The sequence below is a fragment of the Epinephelus moara genome, chromosome 11 (genome assembly GCF_006386435.1).
Source record: "Epinephelus moara isolate mb chromosome 11, YSFRI_EMoa_1.0, whole genome shotgun sequence".
NCBI classification, from domain to species: domain Eukaryota; kingdom Metazoa; phylum Chordata; class Actinopteri; order Perciformes; family Serranidae; genus Epinephelus; species Epinephelus moara.
Genome location: NC_065516.1, coordinates 22,124,079 through 22,143,038, shown reverse-complemented (window position 1 = coordinate 22,143,038; position 18,960 = coordinate 22,124,079). Strand labels below are relative to the sequence as shown.

The window sequence follows — 18,960 nt, the reverse complement described above, 5'->3', positions numbered from 1 at the left end:
CACACAATCATTTGAGACCTCTATCGAGACGTTTCTTTGTAAATGGAAGACTAATTATGATCAGGTGACATCCAAGGTCGCACCTTGCACTCCTAAAACTGTCATAGAAGCAATATAATTAACTAAAAAAGACCTCACCTAAATCGAACATGGCCCAAACCTGGCACCATTTGTTAAGCATTTAAATAATCTGAAGTGACCTCCTTCTCTCGTCTCCTTTAGCTCCATCTGATGCGAAAAGAAAGGAGAGTAGATGAAGATTCAGTACGGAAAGGTTCAGCCTCACTGAAAGAATTCATCACTGCCAATGCCTTCGTAACCTGCCAGTCTCACTGAGCGATGCTCAGCGACGAACCTGCTGTAGAGGAAGTGTTATATAGCGACGACTAGTCCTCTTCATCTAAATGCCTCACCTCACCACCTTCAGTCAGTCATCATCACATGTAATGACTGTTCTAAGAGTTCTCACCTTTGTCAAAGTTTTGGTTTGTGATTTAGAGGCCCGAGGATCTTTAATCTCCAGTAGTTGTCAACCTTTACTGTTAAAGACCGTCTCTGTACCTCTGGTTTTAGAAAATGTTGTGTATATAACTATAATAATGTGTTTGCTGTACATGCAGCCAGTGTGGAGTGATCGCTCTGTTTTCCATCCTACTGTACCTCCAGCTTAGACAGATGTATTTGTATGCATGAACTCCTCGCTGTGGAGGTGTTCATGCAGAAATATGCAATTAATGCATCATTAACATATACCAAAAAAAAGATAAGATCAGTCTAATAATGTTATTCAGCATGAGATCAACCTGTCAACCCGACAATAAAGAAAATTGCTGTTGTGTGCGAGGCGTCTGTTGTGGTTTGATCCAAAGGTGAAGTGCGTTTTTATTCACATTCAGTTATAGAGTTTTGATTTATTTACATACCAAGCCGTTTGAACATTGAAATTTAAAAAATAAAAAAGGACACACATTCCCAAAGTTTGTACATATAGTGCAGATTAACATGTAGTGCGTACAGGACATTAAGGTCTCTACATTGCATTTGGGTATTTATTGTACTGTTGGGGTGGAAGAGAGGTCCGCTCCAGGCAGCCTGGCGTGAGTGAGCAGACCTGAACCAAAGAATTAAGTTTTTACATACATTTCCAATAATTGCAAATAAAACATAAGGGTGATGATGATCCGGCTTTTGAGGACCTGACAGTTCACCTGGAGGGCTTCAATTATTGTATATTTCAAGTATCATCAGAGTCCTAGAGGAAGGCTGCATCTCCATGTTTGCCGGGTTTGATTCACAGCTGACATCAGATTTCAAAGAGCAAGAATTTCTGCTGAACATTGAAAGATAAAACATGGCAAACTGTCAAAAAAATGCATGGCTTTTTAATGCTGGAAATCCACAAATGTTTCTACTAATCCATTACTGCGAGATATGGTATTTGTGTGGTCAACTGAAGGACTTGTGTGTTTGTATGACGTGACTAGAAATTAGAGTGGTTACATTTAAGCTCTATTGTAGATGTGGTCCTAAAGACTCAGGTTACATTCAAGAAGCTAATAAGTGAAGGCTGTTCAAGACTCAGATCTATGTATGGAGGACGATAAATGACAAAAGTATGAATAAATAAATGAATAAATTAAAAAAATACAGGACTAAATAGATTAATATAGAATATATTTAATAAAAGACTAAATAAATGCTGAAATAAAAATGGAAATAAAGCAATAAATGCATGAATAAAGTAAATGCAGAAGTTGGGACCTCCTATTTCATTAACATACAGACACTGAAATGCAGAAATAAATGTAATATTTATTTATTTGTGTCCACTTTAATTATAAGCTTTTACTTATTTAGGCATTTGTAGATTTGTTTCCATATTTATTTCAACATTGATTTAATTATTTATTTATTTATTTATTTATTTCTTATTAGTATAATTAATTATAATTAAAATTAACAATTATAATATTATATAAATAATTATATAATATATATGTATAATATAATTAGAATTGATTATGTATTATTTATTAATGTCATAATTATACTATTATTTTATTTGTATTTTTTTGCATTTATTCTTTTATTTACTTATTTATATATTTATTTATTCCTGCATTTTTTAATTTATACATTTATTTATTTAATTATTAAAAAGTCATTTTTCATCCTCCATACTTAAGGGGTTTGATTTAGTGTCTAATTTTACAGCAAACTTTGTTTCCTTTGTCATTTAAAAACTCCTACTGTCACATGAACTTTACAACTAGGATTATATAGTTTGATTTCAGACAACGCTGTACAACCAAGGCGATAAAAACCACCTTTCACTTGAACTTTTTCTAAACAATAATCTCAGTTTTGGATAAATTTCAGGAATGTGCAGGCTGCCACTCCCAGAGGCTAATTTTAATTTCATATGATTTTCTCAGGGATTAGTTTTAATCCATTTTAGTGGTCATTACAGTAGCGTGGGAACAAGTACATTAAGAATTGTTGATCACCGATTTTAATAATCCTTGCCAACCATTTGTGCTAAAATGGTGTTTAAGTGCCAAGAAGTTGTCCAACACTTCACTTCTACTAATCTGGGGTGTGCAGTGTCTTTTCTTTTATTCCTTACTCTCAGTTCAACAAGCACAAAATAACTCAGTGATTAATGAATCCAGTTCCCGTTGATTCACGTGACCTGTTGAACTGAACAATACCCACAATGCTCTGCAACATTGTGCCTATTCACATGTGGTGATCACAGTAGTTACAAGAAATCTTGGCATCTCAGTAAAAATGCTAAACTAAACAGAACAGGACATAAAGCGATGAGGTGATGTCATGAGCAGGCTGTCAGACAGTCTCTATCAGCGCTGGACAATCCGAAGCAAATCCTCCCGAAAGATGCTGCGAAGCGTTCCGCACCTGCGTACGATATGTGACACCATGTTCGTAAATCCTCTCCTTCCTTTGTCTTGCTTCTGTCTGCTTGGTTGCCCAGACAACAGAGACAGTGATGGCTTCTCGGCTCCGCAGCAAAGAACTACATTTCCCATGATCGCCGTCTCCCTTGAGGATAACTGTTCAGTATCCAGCCAGTGTTTGTCGGAGTGTGTGTGACTGTGTGTGTGTGTGTGTGTGTGTGTGTGTGTGTGTGTGTGTGAGCAGTTCTCAGGCAGTGCATTGTGAGTGAAGTGTGTGTGTGTGTGTGTGTGTGTGTATGCGTGTGTGTGTTCAACAGTCCATCTACTTCTCATCTTCATCACCTTCGCTCATGCTGCTTATCGAGGCAGATGCTCCTTTGGGGGAGGTTGGGGGCGAGGGCCGTGCGTTGTGCCAGCGGACGGGGGGAGACGGGGGTGAGGGAGAGCGCAGGGGGGACAGTTCGCGGGGAGGGCTGTTGCAAGGCGACTCTCGGGGAGACAGAGCGTAGGACAGCATTCGTCCACTGCGCTCCTGAAACACCTGTTTCTGTACAGGGACAGAGGAGGGAGAAGCAGAGTGAGTGTTAGTACAGTACGTACTGCACAAAAGTCAATGTATAAACTAGAATTAATGCCGCATGGTTGTTGTGAAGTTGACCTTTGACCTTTTGAAATTAAAATGTCATCACTTCATCACTTTATTCTATTAGACATCAGTGTGAAGTTTCGTCATATTTTTTACAGGAATTCTTGAGTTATAGCCAAAAATTTGTTTTTTGAGGTCACAGTGACCACAAGGTCCTCTTGAGATATTGCATTCACGAGAATGAGATGGATACAAGGTCACATTGATCTTGACCTTTGACCACTAAAATCTAATCAGTTCATTGTTGAGTCCAAGTGAAAGTTTGTGCCAAATTTGAAGAAAATCCCTCAAAGTATTCTTTAGATATCGCTTTACTGAGGTTGGGATGGATGAAAGCTCACAGTGACCTTGACCTTTGATCCTTGACCACCAAAATCTAATCAGTTTCCTTTAGTCCAAGTGGACGTCTGTGCCAAATTTGAAGAAATTCTCTACAGGCGTTCTTAAAGTATCGCATTCACGTGAATGAGACAGATGAGGTCACATTGATCTTTACCTTTGACCACCAAAATCTAAGCAGTTGATCTTTGAGTCCAAGTGAATGTTTGTGCCAAATTCGAAGAAATTCCTGAAGTTGAGATATCGCGTTCACTGAATGGGATGGATGGACATACAGATGGAAGTAGAAGATAGAAGTATGATTTTTTTCTTCCTCCAACCAATGTGGTTTTCGTGTCTTCTTATCCTCTGCCATTTTTTTACTATCAGGCCAACCTTGTGAGAGAATACAACATGTAGCCTGGGCTATCACAGGTGCATGTTCAAGCAAACAAATGGTCTCCATGGAAACAGTAGAAATTTACTGCTGTAAAACCTCTTTCAGTGCAGTAAATGACTGTACGCCTTTCCCTGACTAAGGAAACCTTTTAAAAGATTCTGTGCGACAGTTTTAAATAATTTCCTCAGCTAAGGAAAAACTTAACCTTAAGTGTCATAAGGAGCAAAGTTAAGGTGCTTTGTGCAACCGGCCCTTGAGTACTTCATCTACCTCTGGTTACACTGAAAGTCCTATAATTTTGTCCACAGGGTATCAATACAACATGAGATATACTTAGAAGAGAATAAATTATATGAACTAAGAAACTATTGACTTTATATACAGTAAGCGTGCTTGACCCACATGACCTCCTATGCAGCCAAAAATATCCATCAAACTCAGTGGAGTGAACTAGCAGGCAAACTAAAGGAGCCAATGTACCAATTAACCACTTCAAGTACCTAACTGGTTCCTGACATGCTCATATATGCTGTCCACTGAAACTATGTGAACTGCCTTTATCAAAGAGTCACTTACCCAGGTACCGTCAGGTCCAAAAAGTTCTAGGAAGTTGCCTATAAACTCTCTGGATTTCTCTTCCCACTTCTGAATGAGGTCGTGACTCTTCTCCTCCACACGGTAAACAAAATGTTTGCTCTTCTCCTCCACCGTGCGAACCTTCTCCTTCATTCGGTCCACTTGGTTCTGCAGCCGGTACTTCTTCTCCTGTGGGAGTTAAATGTTGAGGAGAAGCCATTATGCAAGTGTTGCAAATGGACACGTCAATGAAGAACAAGAAATTAGTCTAATTGTATCCTGACTGGTTAACATTTGTAGAGTACAGCCCATTTGAAGCAATAGCCAATATAATGGGAAGTAAAAGGCTTACATTTCTTGCAATGCATGTGCATGCCCATTATACCATGATGGTGACATGAAGAATTGATCGGGCTCTTACGTTGATGTAGCTGACGTTAAGCTCCTTAGCCGTGTAGCCACGTTGGAGGTTGCGTCGGGCGTAGACGTCATAGTCTCTGACGATTCTGGTGATCAAGTCAGATGTTGAGATTCCCTCTGTCCGTTGTGTCGGCACAAACATCCCTGGCACACACACATAAAAACGCACAGGATTTGAAAACTGCCTGAGGAAGTACACACAGATATTTTCCTGTTATCACACACTGACCTGCCTCCTTGATGTGTTTATAAATGTCCTCACTTCCTGCTGAGGAGTATGGGATATCATCGTGAGCCACAAAATCGATCTGAGGAACAATCAAAGGACATGACCGTACGGCAGAAAACACTGCACTGGCACACAGACATGAAGTGAAAAAAGGTTGTGGAGGGCGTTGAAGGTGAACAGAGGGTTTTTGTAGACAATTCGGTTTTGAAGTTGGATGAGAATAGGGGTGATGTGGTCGGATGATCTGATGCGGGCAGCAGAGTTTTTAATGATTTGAAGCCTGTTAAGGAGTTTGGTGGGGAGTAGGCATTACGGAATGTAACAAATGCATGGACCAAGACTTCAGTGCTGGACTGGGACAGAGATGGATGGAGTCTGGAAATGTTGTGGAGGTGGAGGAAAGTGGTCCACAAACTAGGAATGTGAAACACCAGTGATCCCAACATCAGCCATGCGTTCCAGGAGTAGCGGGTGGGAGATGGTGTGGAACAAGACACTTAGATCAAGGAGGGTAAGGGTGGTGAGCATGGAGGAGGTCGTTGGTGAGTCTAACCAGGGCTTTTTCAGTATTGTATTTTGGGTGGAAACTAAATTGGAAGGGTTTGTGGAAACTCTTTGAGTTGAGGAACTGAAGTTGAGCGGCAGCCACCTTCTCCAGGATTTTGGAACTAAAGGGAAGGTTAGAGATGGGCCTGTAGTGGTTACGCTCAGATGGGTCAGCACCGGGTTTTTTGAGGGTGGGTGTAATTGCAGCCAGATTGAGAGTGGGGGGTACAGTTCCAGAGGTAAGCAGTGATCATGGGGGACAGGGCATTTTACCTGCAGCACCTGGACTTAGGGAGTCCTGGACTGCCTCTGACTTCTCTCAGACTTACTACCTACTTTTAGCCCTTAAAAGCCTTGTGAATTACTCTGAGGAATCCCAAAGTAAGAACTGACACGGCTCTTATTTTCTAGGAGTTTCTCCTAACTCAGTTAGAGGTTACTTTAGGCTTTAGAATGTGATTACAGCCTCTAGATGTTTCATGCACAGTTTGACACTACTGCAGACAATGATACACACACACACCTTGTGTTTCTCTAGGAACTCCGGTGTGAGAGTCCAGGGTGCGTCTCTCAGAACCTCGTCGACATAGCGGCAGTGCCTCAACGCTTCGTATCGTTCAAGCTCCGTCATGACTGTAAAACCTTTGTACTTATGGGTCAGCTCATCACTGCACACTGTTCCAGGCACGTGGGAGAGAAACCACAGACGGATACACATCACTATCAGACAGATTTGTGTATGTACAGTATGAGTGTGTGTTGTCTCAGTGGGTCTGTCCTACCTCCTACTATGAGGTAGGTGTTGGGGAAGAGGTTCTTGGCCTGCATGAGAGCACGAGCGTGTCCAGAGTGGAACAGGTCAAAGATGCCGTCTGCGTAGACTCTGACTGGCCGGTCCACTGAAACGCACAGCAATAAAACTATAAATCAAAAAATCAAGTAAGTAATAGTAGTAGCAGTGGTAGCCACAGCAGTTGCCGTAGCGTTAGCATCAGTAGTAAGAGCAGTTGTGATGGAGAAGCAAAAGTAATAGCAGTAGTGATAGTAATGATAGTAGCAGCTGCACTAGCAGTAGTATCAGTACAGCAGGGGTTTCCAAACTTTTTTGAATGGGGCAAGATAAGATCATGTGAAAATACCTGGGAACAGGCTGAGACTTGCATCATATGGGTGATTAAACACACACACACACACACACACACACACACACACACACACACACATATGAATGAGACAGATGCTCATCTCTCAGGGAAAAAGCATTCAACTTTCCACCACTTTCAGGCGGCAGCCGTCACTGTTGACTTTCCGCCTCTGTGTTGTGGCTATGTCTGCTGTCTAACAGGAAATGTCTGCTGTTGGGTAATTGTTTGTTTATGAGAACCAATTAGTTCCACCTGTATAGTTCCTACTTGGTGCATGTGTACAAACTGTGTGATAGTCCTGCCATGGTGAGGTGAACGGAAAAACCGCAAAGTGATCTTGCTTCATAAACCAATATTGTGTGGCAGGCCACATATATTTATATAACCTATATTTTGAAATACAAGCCACTAAATTGAAAATTAAAAATACACATTAACATGAATGCAACATATTTTGCCTTTTGCAACAAACTATCTCCATTAAAAAGATTTTCCTCCCTCACCTACCTGAAAAGCAAATACAGCTCAAGACTATATAGCCTGACACTGATTTGACTTTCTGTCTGACAACCTCCTTTCACCCTACGATAGACAGGCTATGTGCCACTCACTGGGGTCAGACATCTTACTAAGGTAGCTATCCACAGATACAGAAAAGTCTGATGATTCACTGTGTCTTCCACATATATGCTTAAGCAGGGGGTCTCTGCTCCATCTCTCTTTCAGCTAAGGGGTCCTTTGCTCTGAAAAACACTGAAGACCCCTGTAGTACAGTCAGGGATGGATTACTAAACGGGCCTATCAGACACAGGCCCAGGGCTCTAAAGTGCTAGGGGGCCCCCTGGCTTTCACCGGCAATATGTCACCTTAATTAACACGTACTGACCAGGAAGAGACTCAAAATTACCACAAAGAGACACAAAGGGACTGCAAAGAGACACAAAATGACCAAAGGGAGACACAAAACAACCTCAGAGGACACAAAATGGCTTAAAAGAGACATAAAACAACTACAAAACAACTACAAAGAGTCACAAAACAACCACAAAATGACACAAAACAACCGCAAGACACAAAACGACAACGCAAAGTCACAAAATAACCACAAGGAGACACAAAATGACTACAAAAAGTCACAAAACAACTGCAAAAAGACACAAAACAATCACAAAAAGACACAAAATTACCACAAAGAGATATAAATTGATTACAAAAAGACACCAAACAACCACAGAATGATTACTGACAGTCACTAAACAAGCACAAGGAGACAAAAAAGGCCTACAAAAAGTAACAAAACAATGGCAAAAAGACAAAAAAGGCCTACAAAAAGTAACAAAACAATGGCAAAAAGACACAAAAGGTCTACAAAAAGTCACATAAACAACCACAAAGAGACACAAAATGACTACAAAAAGTTCCTGTTCCTGTGTAGGAGAGGTGGTGGGGCCTTTTGCATGTCTGCACCCAGGGGCCCCGTTTCTCAATTCACCCCTGTGTATAGTAGTGTTAGCATAACTAGTAGGTAAAATGCATCAGTGTCAGATTGTTGTGAGACTGCTGGAGTAGCAACAGTAGTAGCGGTAGTAAAGTTAGCTTTAGAGGTAGTAGTAGACACAGTGGCAGCTGTACTAGCAGTACTTATAGTAAGTAGGCTATATAAGAGGAGTAAGTAGCAGTAGTGTTAGCATGGGGTCATCCCTATGTTTCCCGGGTTCTATGTCCCCCACTTACACAAAAAGGGTTCTATGTTTCCCGCTTACACAAAAAGGAAACATAGAACCTCTTTTGCAGGGTTAAGTGGGGAACATAGAACCCGGGAAACATAGATACGCTCCCGTTAGCATCACTTGTAAAATGCATCAGTAGTAGAAGTAATAGTTGCAGTGATAGTGATACCGTTGGAGTAGCAGCAGCATTAGCAGCAGCATCTGTTGTGGTATGAGCTAATAGCTTCAGAGGAAGTAGACGCAGTAGCAGGTGCTCTATCAGTAGCTGCAGTACAGTATCATCGTAAAAAATGTAGCAGGAGCAGTGATGATAGCATTGTGAGTAAATGTAGTTAGAGAAAGGACAGATTGAGGAGACAAACATGAAAGCGGGAAAAAGCAGCTGCAGGAAATGGATCAGAGAAGGAAAACAAGCAGGAGGAGGTCTGCTGTGTATACCTGGGGTGCCCCTGCGGGCCTGAGCAATAGTGAGTTTCTCATGAGGGGCGCGACAATCACAACTGGTCTCCCGGGCAAAGATGGCAGGCTCTGTCAGAGTCTGAGACACAGAGACGGAGAGAGAGAGACTGGGTTAGAGATCAAATACAGAACAAACATCTTAGTTAGGAGGATGAATGAACGTCTGAGAGACTGATGTTCATCTACAACACCTGCATCCCTTCAGTGCTCTACGATATGTCTCTGTTTCCACGCTCACTCCTGTTACAGTAACCTCCATTAGGTTATTGACCACAGTCGATGCCTGCTCCATACTGGGACAATGGATTGAGAGACAGCCAGAGCTGCACTCAGTGGTATTGATCACTGTTTGTGTGTGTGTGCATGTGTGTGTGTGTGTGTGTGTGTGTGTGTGTCAGAAAACAAGGGCAGAGCTATTGATCCGTAGTTGAAGGCCTCTTGGAAATTAGTTTCATTTCACAGGAGCGAATAAGATGGAAGAGGTCGTGACGCAGGTGTCTGCCAGCTGTGAACTGGACGGGGAGGAAACAATGATCATTTGCAGATGCATCAAGCAGGTAAGGAAAGAATAAAAGACAGCAGGACGTGGCTCAAAGACAGACAGGGCAAGAAAGGATGATTGGAATAATAGACGTTACTTGTTTGCGCTTGTCAAAGCTACATCAAGGTTAAAGTGTTGCAGTGAGAGCACGCCTGGAAATTTGTCTTTGTGTGCCATCTGTTGACTGCAGGGAATATTCACCAAATCTCATTCACACCAATAAATGAGAATCGGAGTCTGCACAGAGCAGAAAGCTGTGGGAGTGTGAGAGGCGGGTGAAAAAATGGAAACAGATACAGTCTCTGTGGACACTGCAGGCAACTGACGTCAACATATCCTCTCGGAGCAGCAACCAAATCGGAGTCTGGCATGACAACATGTTCCACAGACACAGATAGGGACAGTTAGATATCTAATCAGAGGTTTTAAATGGCAGCGCAGGTTTGGAGAGTAAAACTTAACAGGTTAATACGTTGAAGCTTTAACCAGAGGTGGGGTGCAGGGGGGCTCTACTCACTCCAATCTTTGTGTGCCCAAAGCACAACAAAGGGCGAGCCAAAAAAATCTCAAGGTGCATCTATCTGTACACGATAGCCTCTATAACATGTGTTATCACTCTTATAATGACATAAATGTTTCTTTTTATTGACTAATATAAAATAACAATTGACAAACAGCCATTAATGGTGAAATATTTCTCAACAAAATGATTCAAGAATTCATCTTAAACATTTTAAAATCACATCAAAGCACCAATAAAACATTAATTTAAATGGGTAATTATTTAAGATAATGTGATGTGCCATACACGTGAACGAAGACAAATAGGTTCCCCTTGAAGGTTTTTTAAATTAAATAAAATTAAATTAGGTAGAGTGTGCCTCTTTATTAGGAAACGGGAGTGCACCAAATACTGCTACTTACAATTAGAAATTCATTCATTATTTTTTGTATAGGCCCAGTTGAATATTGTAATAATGTGTGGCCCTTAATAAATCAAATATAATGGAGTAAATGTTCTTTTGTTAGCCGAATATCAAATCCAGAGTATTGACGACCACATGTAGTTTGCATTGTTGGGGATCCTGGATTTGCAATCAGAGCAGCCCAGATTATCATGGCATGGATTTGTCAGATAAACAATTGGATTATGAAATCTACTCCGGCATTATATTACAAAAAAATAGAGTTCAAGATTAGTAATGCCATTATATGCCAAAGTCCTACCCTACCTACATTATGTAACTTAGAAATAGTAATGTCGTCTAAAGCTCTTCCGTGTATTTTGCTTCTCTAAATTAGTTGTGTTCCCCCTGAACTGTGAGTCTTATCTAGGCTATGTGATCATTATGCAATAATTACCCATGTACTGTATGTCTTTATGCAATGCTGCTGCCCTGATTTTTTCCCCCAATCCCATTGGAGAACAATTAGATACAAAATGGGGTGATTATTTTTCCCTGGCACCTTTAATGTTTTTCCCAAATAATGTACAGATGATTTTAGTAGGGGTGTAAATCACCAGCTTCATCACGATATGATATTATATTGATTTGTTTGGATGGCGATACGATGTTTGCCGATATCACAAAGTCTGTCACGATACGATTTTGATTCGATTCGATTCAGGAGCCTGCGATCGATATGACGCGATATCATATTGGGCATATGATATCGCGTCATATCGATCGCAGGCTCCTAACACAATCATTTACATCAACTCACAAAAACAACTAGAATATGATTTGACCATTTTATTTCTGAGCTCTGTTTGTTGTTTGAGCGAGGCACGATTGCCCAGAAATGGTGACACAGACGTGCTATGTGAATTTCAAAATAAATGTGTATCTTTAAGATGACGATATGGATCGATGTTTTCATTTTTGCATCGATATAATCGGATCGTTAACCAATGAATCGATGTATCGATGTGGATCGATGTATCGTTACACCCCTAGATTTTAGGCACTCTGTGATCTCAAATAATCAGAAAAAAGTGCATATAACTGCCATAAACACACACAAAATTTAAAATAATAATATTAATGATACGATTGTAACACCTTGGGTTTAAAAAAAAAAAGTAGTTAAAAATCGAAATGCACGATAACATCGATACATCATCGGTATCAGCCGATAATGGTCTTTAAAATAGACTATTGAATCTATTCTATTCACCGAACATGCTTTTCCTCATTTTTCACAATGAATAATTATTACAAACGTTGAAAAGTATTGTGTATCATGTCTCCGTCTGCTGGTGGGCCATCACGATAAGAGTATGCATGCATAATATGATGTTAATTCCACTACAGAAGAGACTTGATGATCACTAAAATTAAGTGGGAAAAAAGTGGATATATCGACATCGCTTTCAGTTATTGGCCAAATAAGTTGTTATATATCGGCATATAAGATATCGGCAAAGGATCCAATATCGTGCATCCCTAGTTAAAAATGCCAAAAGACCAATAAGGTTTCCAATCTGGATTTACAAACTGCAATGGTTGGGGCGGACACATTCCTGAATTCAGTGGAGGTCAATGAAATTTAACCTGTGGTGCTCACATTGCATAAAATACTGTGTTCCCAAAAGTTTCCGAAAAGACTGTTTCTTAATGAGAAGGTTGTTTAAATAACGGCTACAAATTATTCTGAAATGTAAAGTTTTTCACAAATTCCTGCCATAATACTTTATCATCATACTTTAATGGGACTCTGTCACACTGAAGACAGTTCTCGAGTTATCCATCTCTGTATGACAGGCAACAACATGAGCTATAAACAGGTGACCTCCTCTGAGTAATCTGTTTCCTGTTTTATTTTGTAGATTCTCTCCTCATGTGTCATGTCTGATTTTACTTCCTGCCTTTGTGTGTTTTCTTGCCTGTTTTCTGTCACACCTGTCTTCCACCTGTCTCATTAGTCCTTCCCTGTTCCCAGAGTCTTCCCTTCACACCTGCTCTGTTTTAGTCTTGTCTGCTCCACTCTAGTGTTCCTCTCCACACCCTTGTTGTTGGCCAATCTCCATTTCCCTCCTTATGCCCGACCGTGTCCTCCTGCTCCAGCTATGTCTCATGCATGTGATTAGTTTTCTGTGTATATATACCAGTTTGTCTGTGTTCATCCCAGTGTTCTTGGGGTCGTTCCCTACGCCGCTTCCTGCCTGGTGTCTTGTGTTCTTTTGGGATTTCTTCCCTGAGTTCATTGTATTATCCCGGTTGGTTTTCAGTTTAGTTTGGGCTCATCTCCAAATCTGAGGCCATGATTCTTTGCCGGTAACCAGTGGATTGTCCCCTCCGGGTTGGGTGGAGAGTTTCTGCCTCAAGCGAGGGAGCTCAAGTATCTCGGGGTCTTGTTCACAAGTGAGGGTAGAATGTAGCGCGAGATGGATCAGTGGTTTGGTGAAAATGGAGCTGAGCCGGAAGGCGAAGCTTTCGATTTACTGGTCCATCTACGCTGCCCAACCCTCACCTATGGTCATGAACTCTGGTTAGTGACCAAAAGAATGAGATCGCGGATACAAGCAGGCGAAATTAGTTTCCTCTGTGGGGTGGCTGGGCTCAGCCTTAGAGATAGGGTAAGGAGCTCAGACATGCGGAGGGAGCTCAGAGTAGAGCCGCTGCTCCTTCACGTTGAAAGGGCCAGTTGAGGTGGTTCGGGCATCTGATCAGGATGCCTCCTGGGCGCCTCCTGTTAGAAGTGTTCTGGGCATGTCCTACTGGTACGAGGCCCCAGGCAGACCCAGAACACACTGGGGGGATAACATATCTCATCTGGCCTGGGAACACCTTGGGGTCCCCCAGGAGGACCTGGAGAGTGTTGCTGGGGAGAGGGATGTCTGGGGTGCTTTGCTCGGCCTGCGGCCCCTAACCCGGCCGGATAAGCGATTTTCAGATACCTGTCTGTTTCTGGATGTTTTTATCAACTGCATTACAGCTTGCCTTTTCAAACTTGAGGTCCTTCCTAAACTAATATATGGCAAAAAGAGCTCTAAGAAGCAAGCATAAACATCTGGGGAGGTGTAATGTCCTTAAAGCAGCTTGTTCAACCCTGCTATGTTTGAGACCCAGGAGACCATTGGACGTCTTTAGAAGCTCAAATCCACATTGTTGTATCACTTTTACATTTACGAGTATTTCCCCTAACTATGAGAATTGCTTATAAACATGATTTTGAACTGATGACATGTTGCAGACGTCCACTACAGAAAACAACCCTCACAGTAAAACAAGGTCAACCCAAAGCATAAGTATATTGATATAGGATTTTGGCAAACATAAGCAAAATATATTTGTTCATGCATAGCCAATAAAACATATAACACATGACACACTTCCTGATTTTGATGCGATAATGGTTCGGTGTGCTTATTTGGTCTGGTCAGCAACTTATGGTCAGCTGCTGCTGATGAAATGCAATTTCACTTTCACTTCATTATACGAATTGCTGAGCAATTAAAACGTGGGCAGCGATCTCGAGACCTAGAAACAGGCCATTTAGTGTGGACAAATGGATTTCAATCCATCAGTGTAACATAATATATAAAAGTAGGCAACACATTGGCAGGTAAAGAGTTACAGCTACAGGAGAAACAGAAAGAAGACATTCATTTTTTTAACATTGCCATCCATGTGAGACTCCTTTTATAGATTATCCTCCCACGTCCCATTTACTTGCACATCCTTCCGCTGTTTTTTGGCTTCGAACATGCTGTCAGGTCATGTTAAACCAGGGATACTCAACTTGCTTTTGCAAAATGGCAGGAAGCCAGTGGGAAGTTAAAAAGCAAATATTAATATTTATCAGTATATATAATACATGAATTGCCTCTTTTCAACCTTTTGACATTTGCTGTCCTCACTCGTGATTGCAGAGAGGTAAATCCAGTCACAGGAGCTTGGCACAGATCAGGTGTACGCAGGGGCATTTCTAGGATTTGAGGACATTCAGGGTTTAGCCTGGACCTCTGTCGGGGGGTCAGAGAGATCCTTTTGGATAAATACACTCCATTTTGATGCTTTTTATGCGCTCTGCCATCTTATTTACATTCAAGGTACACAAAAATCTCCTAGTGTGCACGCCACCTGGCAACTGTAAGTTGAATCTCACTGTTAAACCTTTTAACTGCTTAAGATCTCCATTAGAGAGGTATCAGAATTCAAAGCTAGTAGCAGCAGAGAGTTTGTGGTTAGGGAGCACCCTCATCGTCCATGAATCCTTGGGCACGGTGAGAATAGAGGGGAGGCTTACAAACACTTGGCACAGAGCAGATGGTAAAGCTTAAACTCGCTGACCAGGGGACAAACAGCACAGGCCTATCAGGGCGAGTGGCGTGAGCGTGCACAGTAAAGCCCACTCTGGCACAAGCAAAGAACATCTGGCATAAGGAGGATTAAAGCTGACAAAAAAGAGAAACACAAGGCCAAAAGAAAACACCGGCAGTAAAGACAGAGCGTCTCACAACAACAGAGAGGCTGAGGTGAAGGTAGGGAGGAGGAGAAGGCACATATGAGAAGACAAACATGAATGCCAGGATGAGGAATTACACCAAAGCAGACAAGAGGATCCAAACACAGGAGGCTCTCCTCACTGCCGCAATGTCCCATCAGCAGGACACTCATGCAATGTTGTCCATTGTGTGAACCCCCTCCTTCTTTGGCAAACACACACTCAAGCACACACACACTGTCCACTCAGCATTCTCAGTGTATCCCACAGCCTCATGCTATAGGGGATCTGTTTCGTAACAGGGGAGAAAGCAGGTCCCTTTGTCTCCCTGTCTCTGTCTGCCACACACACTGCAAGGCATGAACACACGACAGAACACACACATTCAAATGCCCTACCGTCCGCGGATGGGGGCAGGTGTGCTCGAGCTCCTCCATGATTCCCAAAGACTCATGGGATGCGGCTGTGGTCCCTCTGTAATGTGACTCAGCATCAGTGAGACGCTGCCTCTCTCCTCTCGCCACTCTGTCTCTTTCTCCGTCCTCTGTTCCCCCCGCCCACTCCCTGCTCTGCCTCTCTGTCTGTCCTCCTCCTCCTCCACCTCTCTGATCCCCTGCTGCAGAGAGGAGGAGGCAGTGAGGAGGTCTCACTCCACAGCTACTTCTTGGTACCACAAAAGAGGATAATCTCTGCTCTCATCTTGATGCTCCTGCACATATATCTAGTTAAAAAAGTTGCATCGATTTTGCTTCTCTCTATAGACGCTTTAGAATAAACCTATAGACTCTTTGTATCTGTGTCACAAATGGGTCTGCAGGCAACACTGGTGTTACAGATGTTCACTAACATTGATGGTTGTGTAAAAACAAGGGAAGGAGACACCTATAGTAGACTGCCTTCGATTGGATAGATTGCAATCGTGTGGAAATTACAAGTGCAACACAGTTGATTTGGGGGTCACTCATCCATCATTTATGTGCAACTGTAGGCATGGATGGATCACGGAATGGGCCTATTAGGCACAGGCCCAGGGGCCATATGTGTCAGGGGCCCCCTGGCCTTCACCTGCAAAATGTCATTCAAATTACCGACCAGGAGGAGACTCAGAATTACTACAAAGAGATGCTTAAAGACCACAAAGGGATGCAAAGAGATATAAAATAATCACAAAAATGGGCAAAACAACCAAACAGACACAAAACTGAGGCAAAGTGACACAAAATGGCTTAAAAAGAGACATAAAACAACCACAAAACCACTACAAAAAGTCACTAAACAACCGCAAAGAGACACAAAATGACCACAAGGAGACACAAAATAACCAAAAATAGACACAAAACAACCACAACTATAGAAAGGGGCAAAACAACGACAGAGAGACTCAAAATGACACAGAGACACAAAAAAACAACAACACATAGACACAGAGATGCACAGGGACCGCAAAGAGACACAAAATAACTACAAAAACAACCAAAAAAAGACACGAAACAAAAAAGATTTATAACGACTACAAAGAGNACTACAAAGAGACAAAAAATAACTACAAAAACAACCACAAAGAGACACAAAATGACCACAAAGTGACACAAAACCTTAAAAAGACGTATAATGTCTACAAAGAGATGCAAAACAACCACAATGTGACGTAAAAAAGACTACACAAAAATTCAAATTAACTGCTAAGGGACACAAATTACTATAAAAATGGGGAGGGGGGGTAACAGAGACTCAAAACGATGCAAAAAGTCACATTCAGAAAAAAAGAGATGCAAAGGAACTGCAAAGAGACAAAAAATAACTACAAAAACAACCACAAAATAACTACAAAGTGACGTAAAATTACCACAAGAGACACAAAACCAGAAAGAGATGTATAACAACTACAAAGAGACGCAAAACGACAACAAAGACATACAAAACAACCACAATGTGACACAAAAAAAGACTACAAAGAGATTCAAAGGAACTGCAAAGAAACAAAAACAACTACAAAAACCACCACAACGTATGTGTGTGTCTCGTGCCCAGGGGCCCATTGTCTCATAATCCGCCATGCACTGTAGGGATATCATCTCCTCTGAGCAGAAATGAGCCACGTGAGAAGAGAAGACATTATTTAGCCTATCTGTGCGGGATTATTCTGTCCGTGAGTGAGTCATTGTCTCAATAGACGATCTTGGTGTACAGAGCCGATGAGCTCTCGCCATGGCGACGGAAAAGAGGAGAGAGCTCCAGGAAAGGACCAATGAGAGAGCAGCTACAGCAGTCTGGCAGTATGAGCAGTGAGGATTGGTGGAGTGGTCCATAGCACCATCAGTGAGATGATTCTGGGTATCACTACTTATCCACTGGCTCCGGATCAAAGTAGATCAAATGTGAAGTATGGAGAAGTGTAAAAGAAGAATATATAGCCTCATTTTTATTTTATAAATTAACAATTTGACCTGGAAAGGAAGAAGTAGGGTTATAAGAGGATGCAAGATTCAGCGTCTTGCAGAACTAATTTAATATTTCAGTGGTAACCATGATATCACTTATACTATCAGATTATTGTAAAGCTCGATGGGGTGTCTGGTATGTACATAGTCTCGTGTTGTATACAGTTAGAGATAGCATATCTCCTTGTAACCACCACAGTCACACCCATGTGTGAGCAGTCTGACGAGCAGTGCAACAGAAGCACCATTCAAAAGTGTGTTAGCTATTTGGCAACAAAATAAAAAGTAGAATAAAATAAATTCAAAAAAAGAAAAAATAGCTTAAATTAAATATGAAAATTAAAACAAGGTCTTATTAGCTTTGCCTCGGAATACACACACTAGACTACTTTACTTTTTTCCCTTTACCCACCATCATACTACCAGCCACTAGCATACAGACTAGAGTAACTATGTAGTATGTAATGAAACTAAACCCAGCATGCACACTTACCTTTACTGCTCCTCTTCTGCTACAGAGAGGCGCAACAGCTGCGCAGCAGGAACGCGCTCTGACGCGTCGCTGTTTCACCATGCTGTCCAAAACCAAACAAGTAGCCTATGTAAAGTAAGAGGTTTATGTTCCACTTGCTTCCCTGTCTAGTTTCTGCTCGGTGTGAGGCAGCCTCTGCTCCAGCACAGTGGGCAGGAGCAGCAGAGGGACGGCAGCCCGTCTGTCCAGTCTGTCCACAGGACAGATCAGCTGCTCAGCGCTGATGAGCTGCGACAACTGTGGGCTACGGTCCATTTAGCAGACCTTACAGGACACCATACGGCTGTTAGTGTATACATTCATGAAGTCCTATTGTTCTGCAGTGGAGGACTTTACTCATGGATGAAATATGCAACTTGTAACCTATTAAAAATTGAACCAAAAATGATCAAACACAACAAACATTAACCAGCACCTAAACAATTCTACTTTACACATTAATATGATAAAGTGGACTTAAACCCACTATAGTGTTATAGGAGCAGGTTTAAAATAATCACATTGATTTATGGCATTAAAGCCCAAAATATGCTGTGAGGATAAAGGACAAAACACGCTTTGTTTTTCATTGTTGGACTCACTGTAGTGTCTCTGTGGCCCCATTATGG

General features: G+C 41.7%; 1 protein-coding gene across 2 annotated transcripts; it reads right to left on the bottom strand.

The window, feature by feature from the left end:
- Positions 1-2,601: 2,601 nt before the first annotated feature.
- On the bottom strand, positions 2,602-18,476 carry pcyt1ba (phosphate cytidylyltransferase 1B, choline a). Of its 2 annotated transcripts, none has more exons than XM_050056282.1 (8): positions 18,314-18,476; positions 9,367-9,466; positions 6,836-6,952; positions 6,577-6,728; positions 5,508-5,586; positions 5,280-5,422; positions 4,859-5,047; positions 2,602-3,465 (listed from the first exon to the last, which is right to left on the bottom strand). In XM_050056282.1, the coding sequence occupies exons 1-8, from the start codon at positions 18,392-18,394 to the stop codon at positions 3,241-3,243; spliced, it is 1,086 nt and encodes a 361-aa protein (XP_049912239.1). In that variant the 5' UTR covers positions 18,395-18,476; the 3' UTR covers positions 2,602-3,240. The 2 variants fall into 2 exon arrangements, with proteins under 2 accessions (XP_049912239.1, XP_049912240.1); XM_050056283.1 differs by lacking the exon at positions 18,314-18,476 and adding an exon at positions 15,778-15,959.
- Positions 18,477-18,960: the final 484 nt, after the last annotated feature.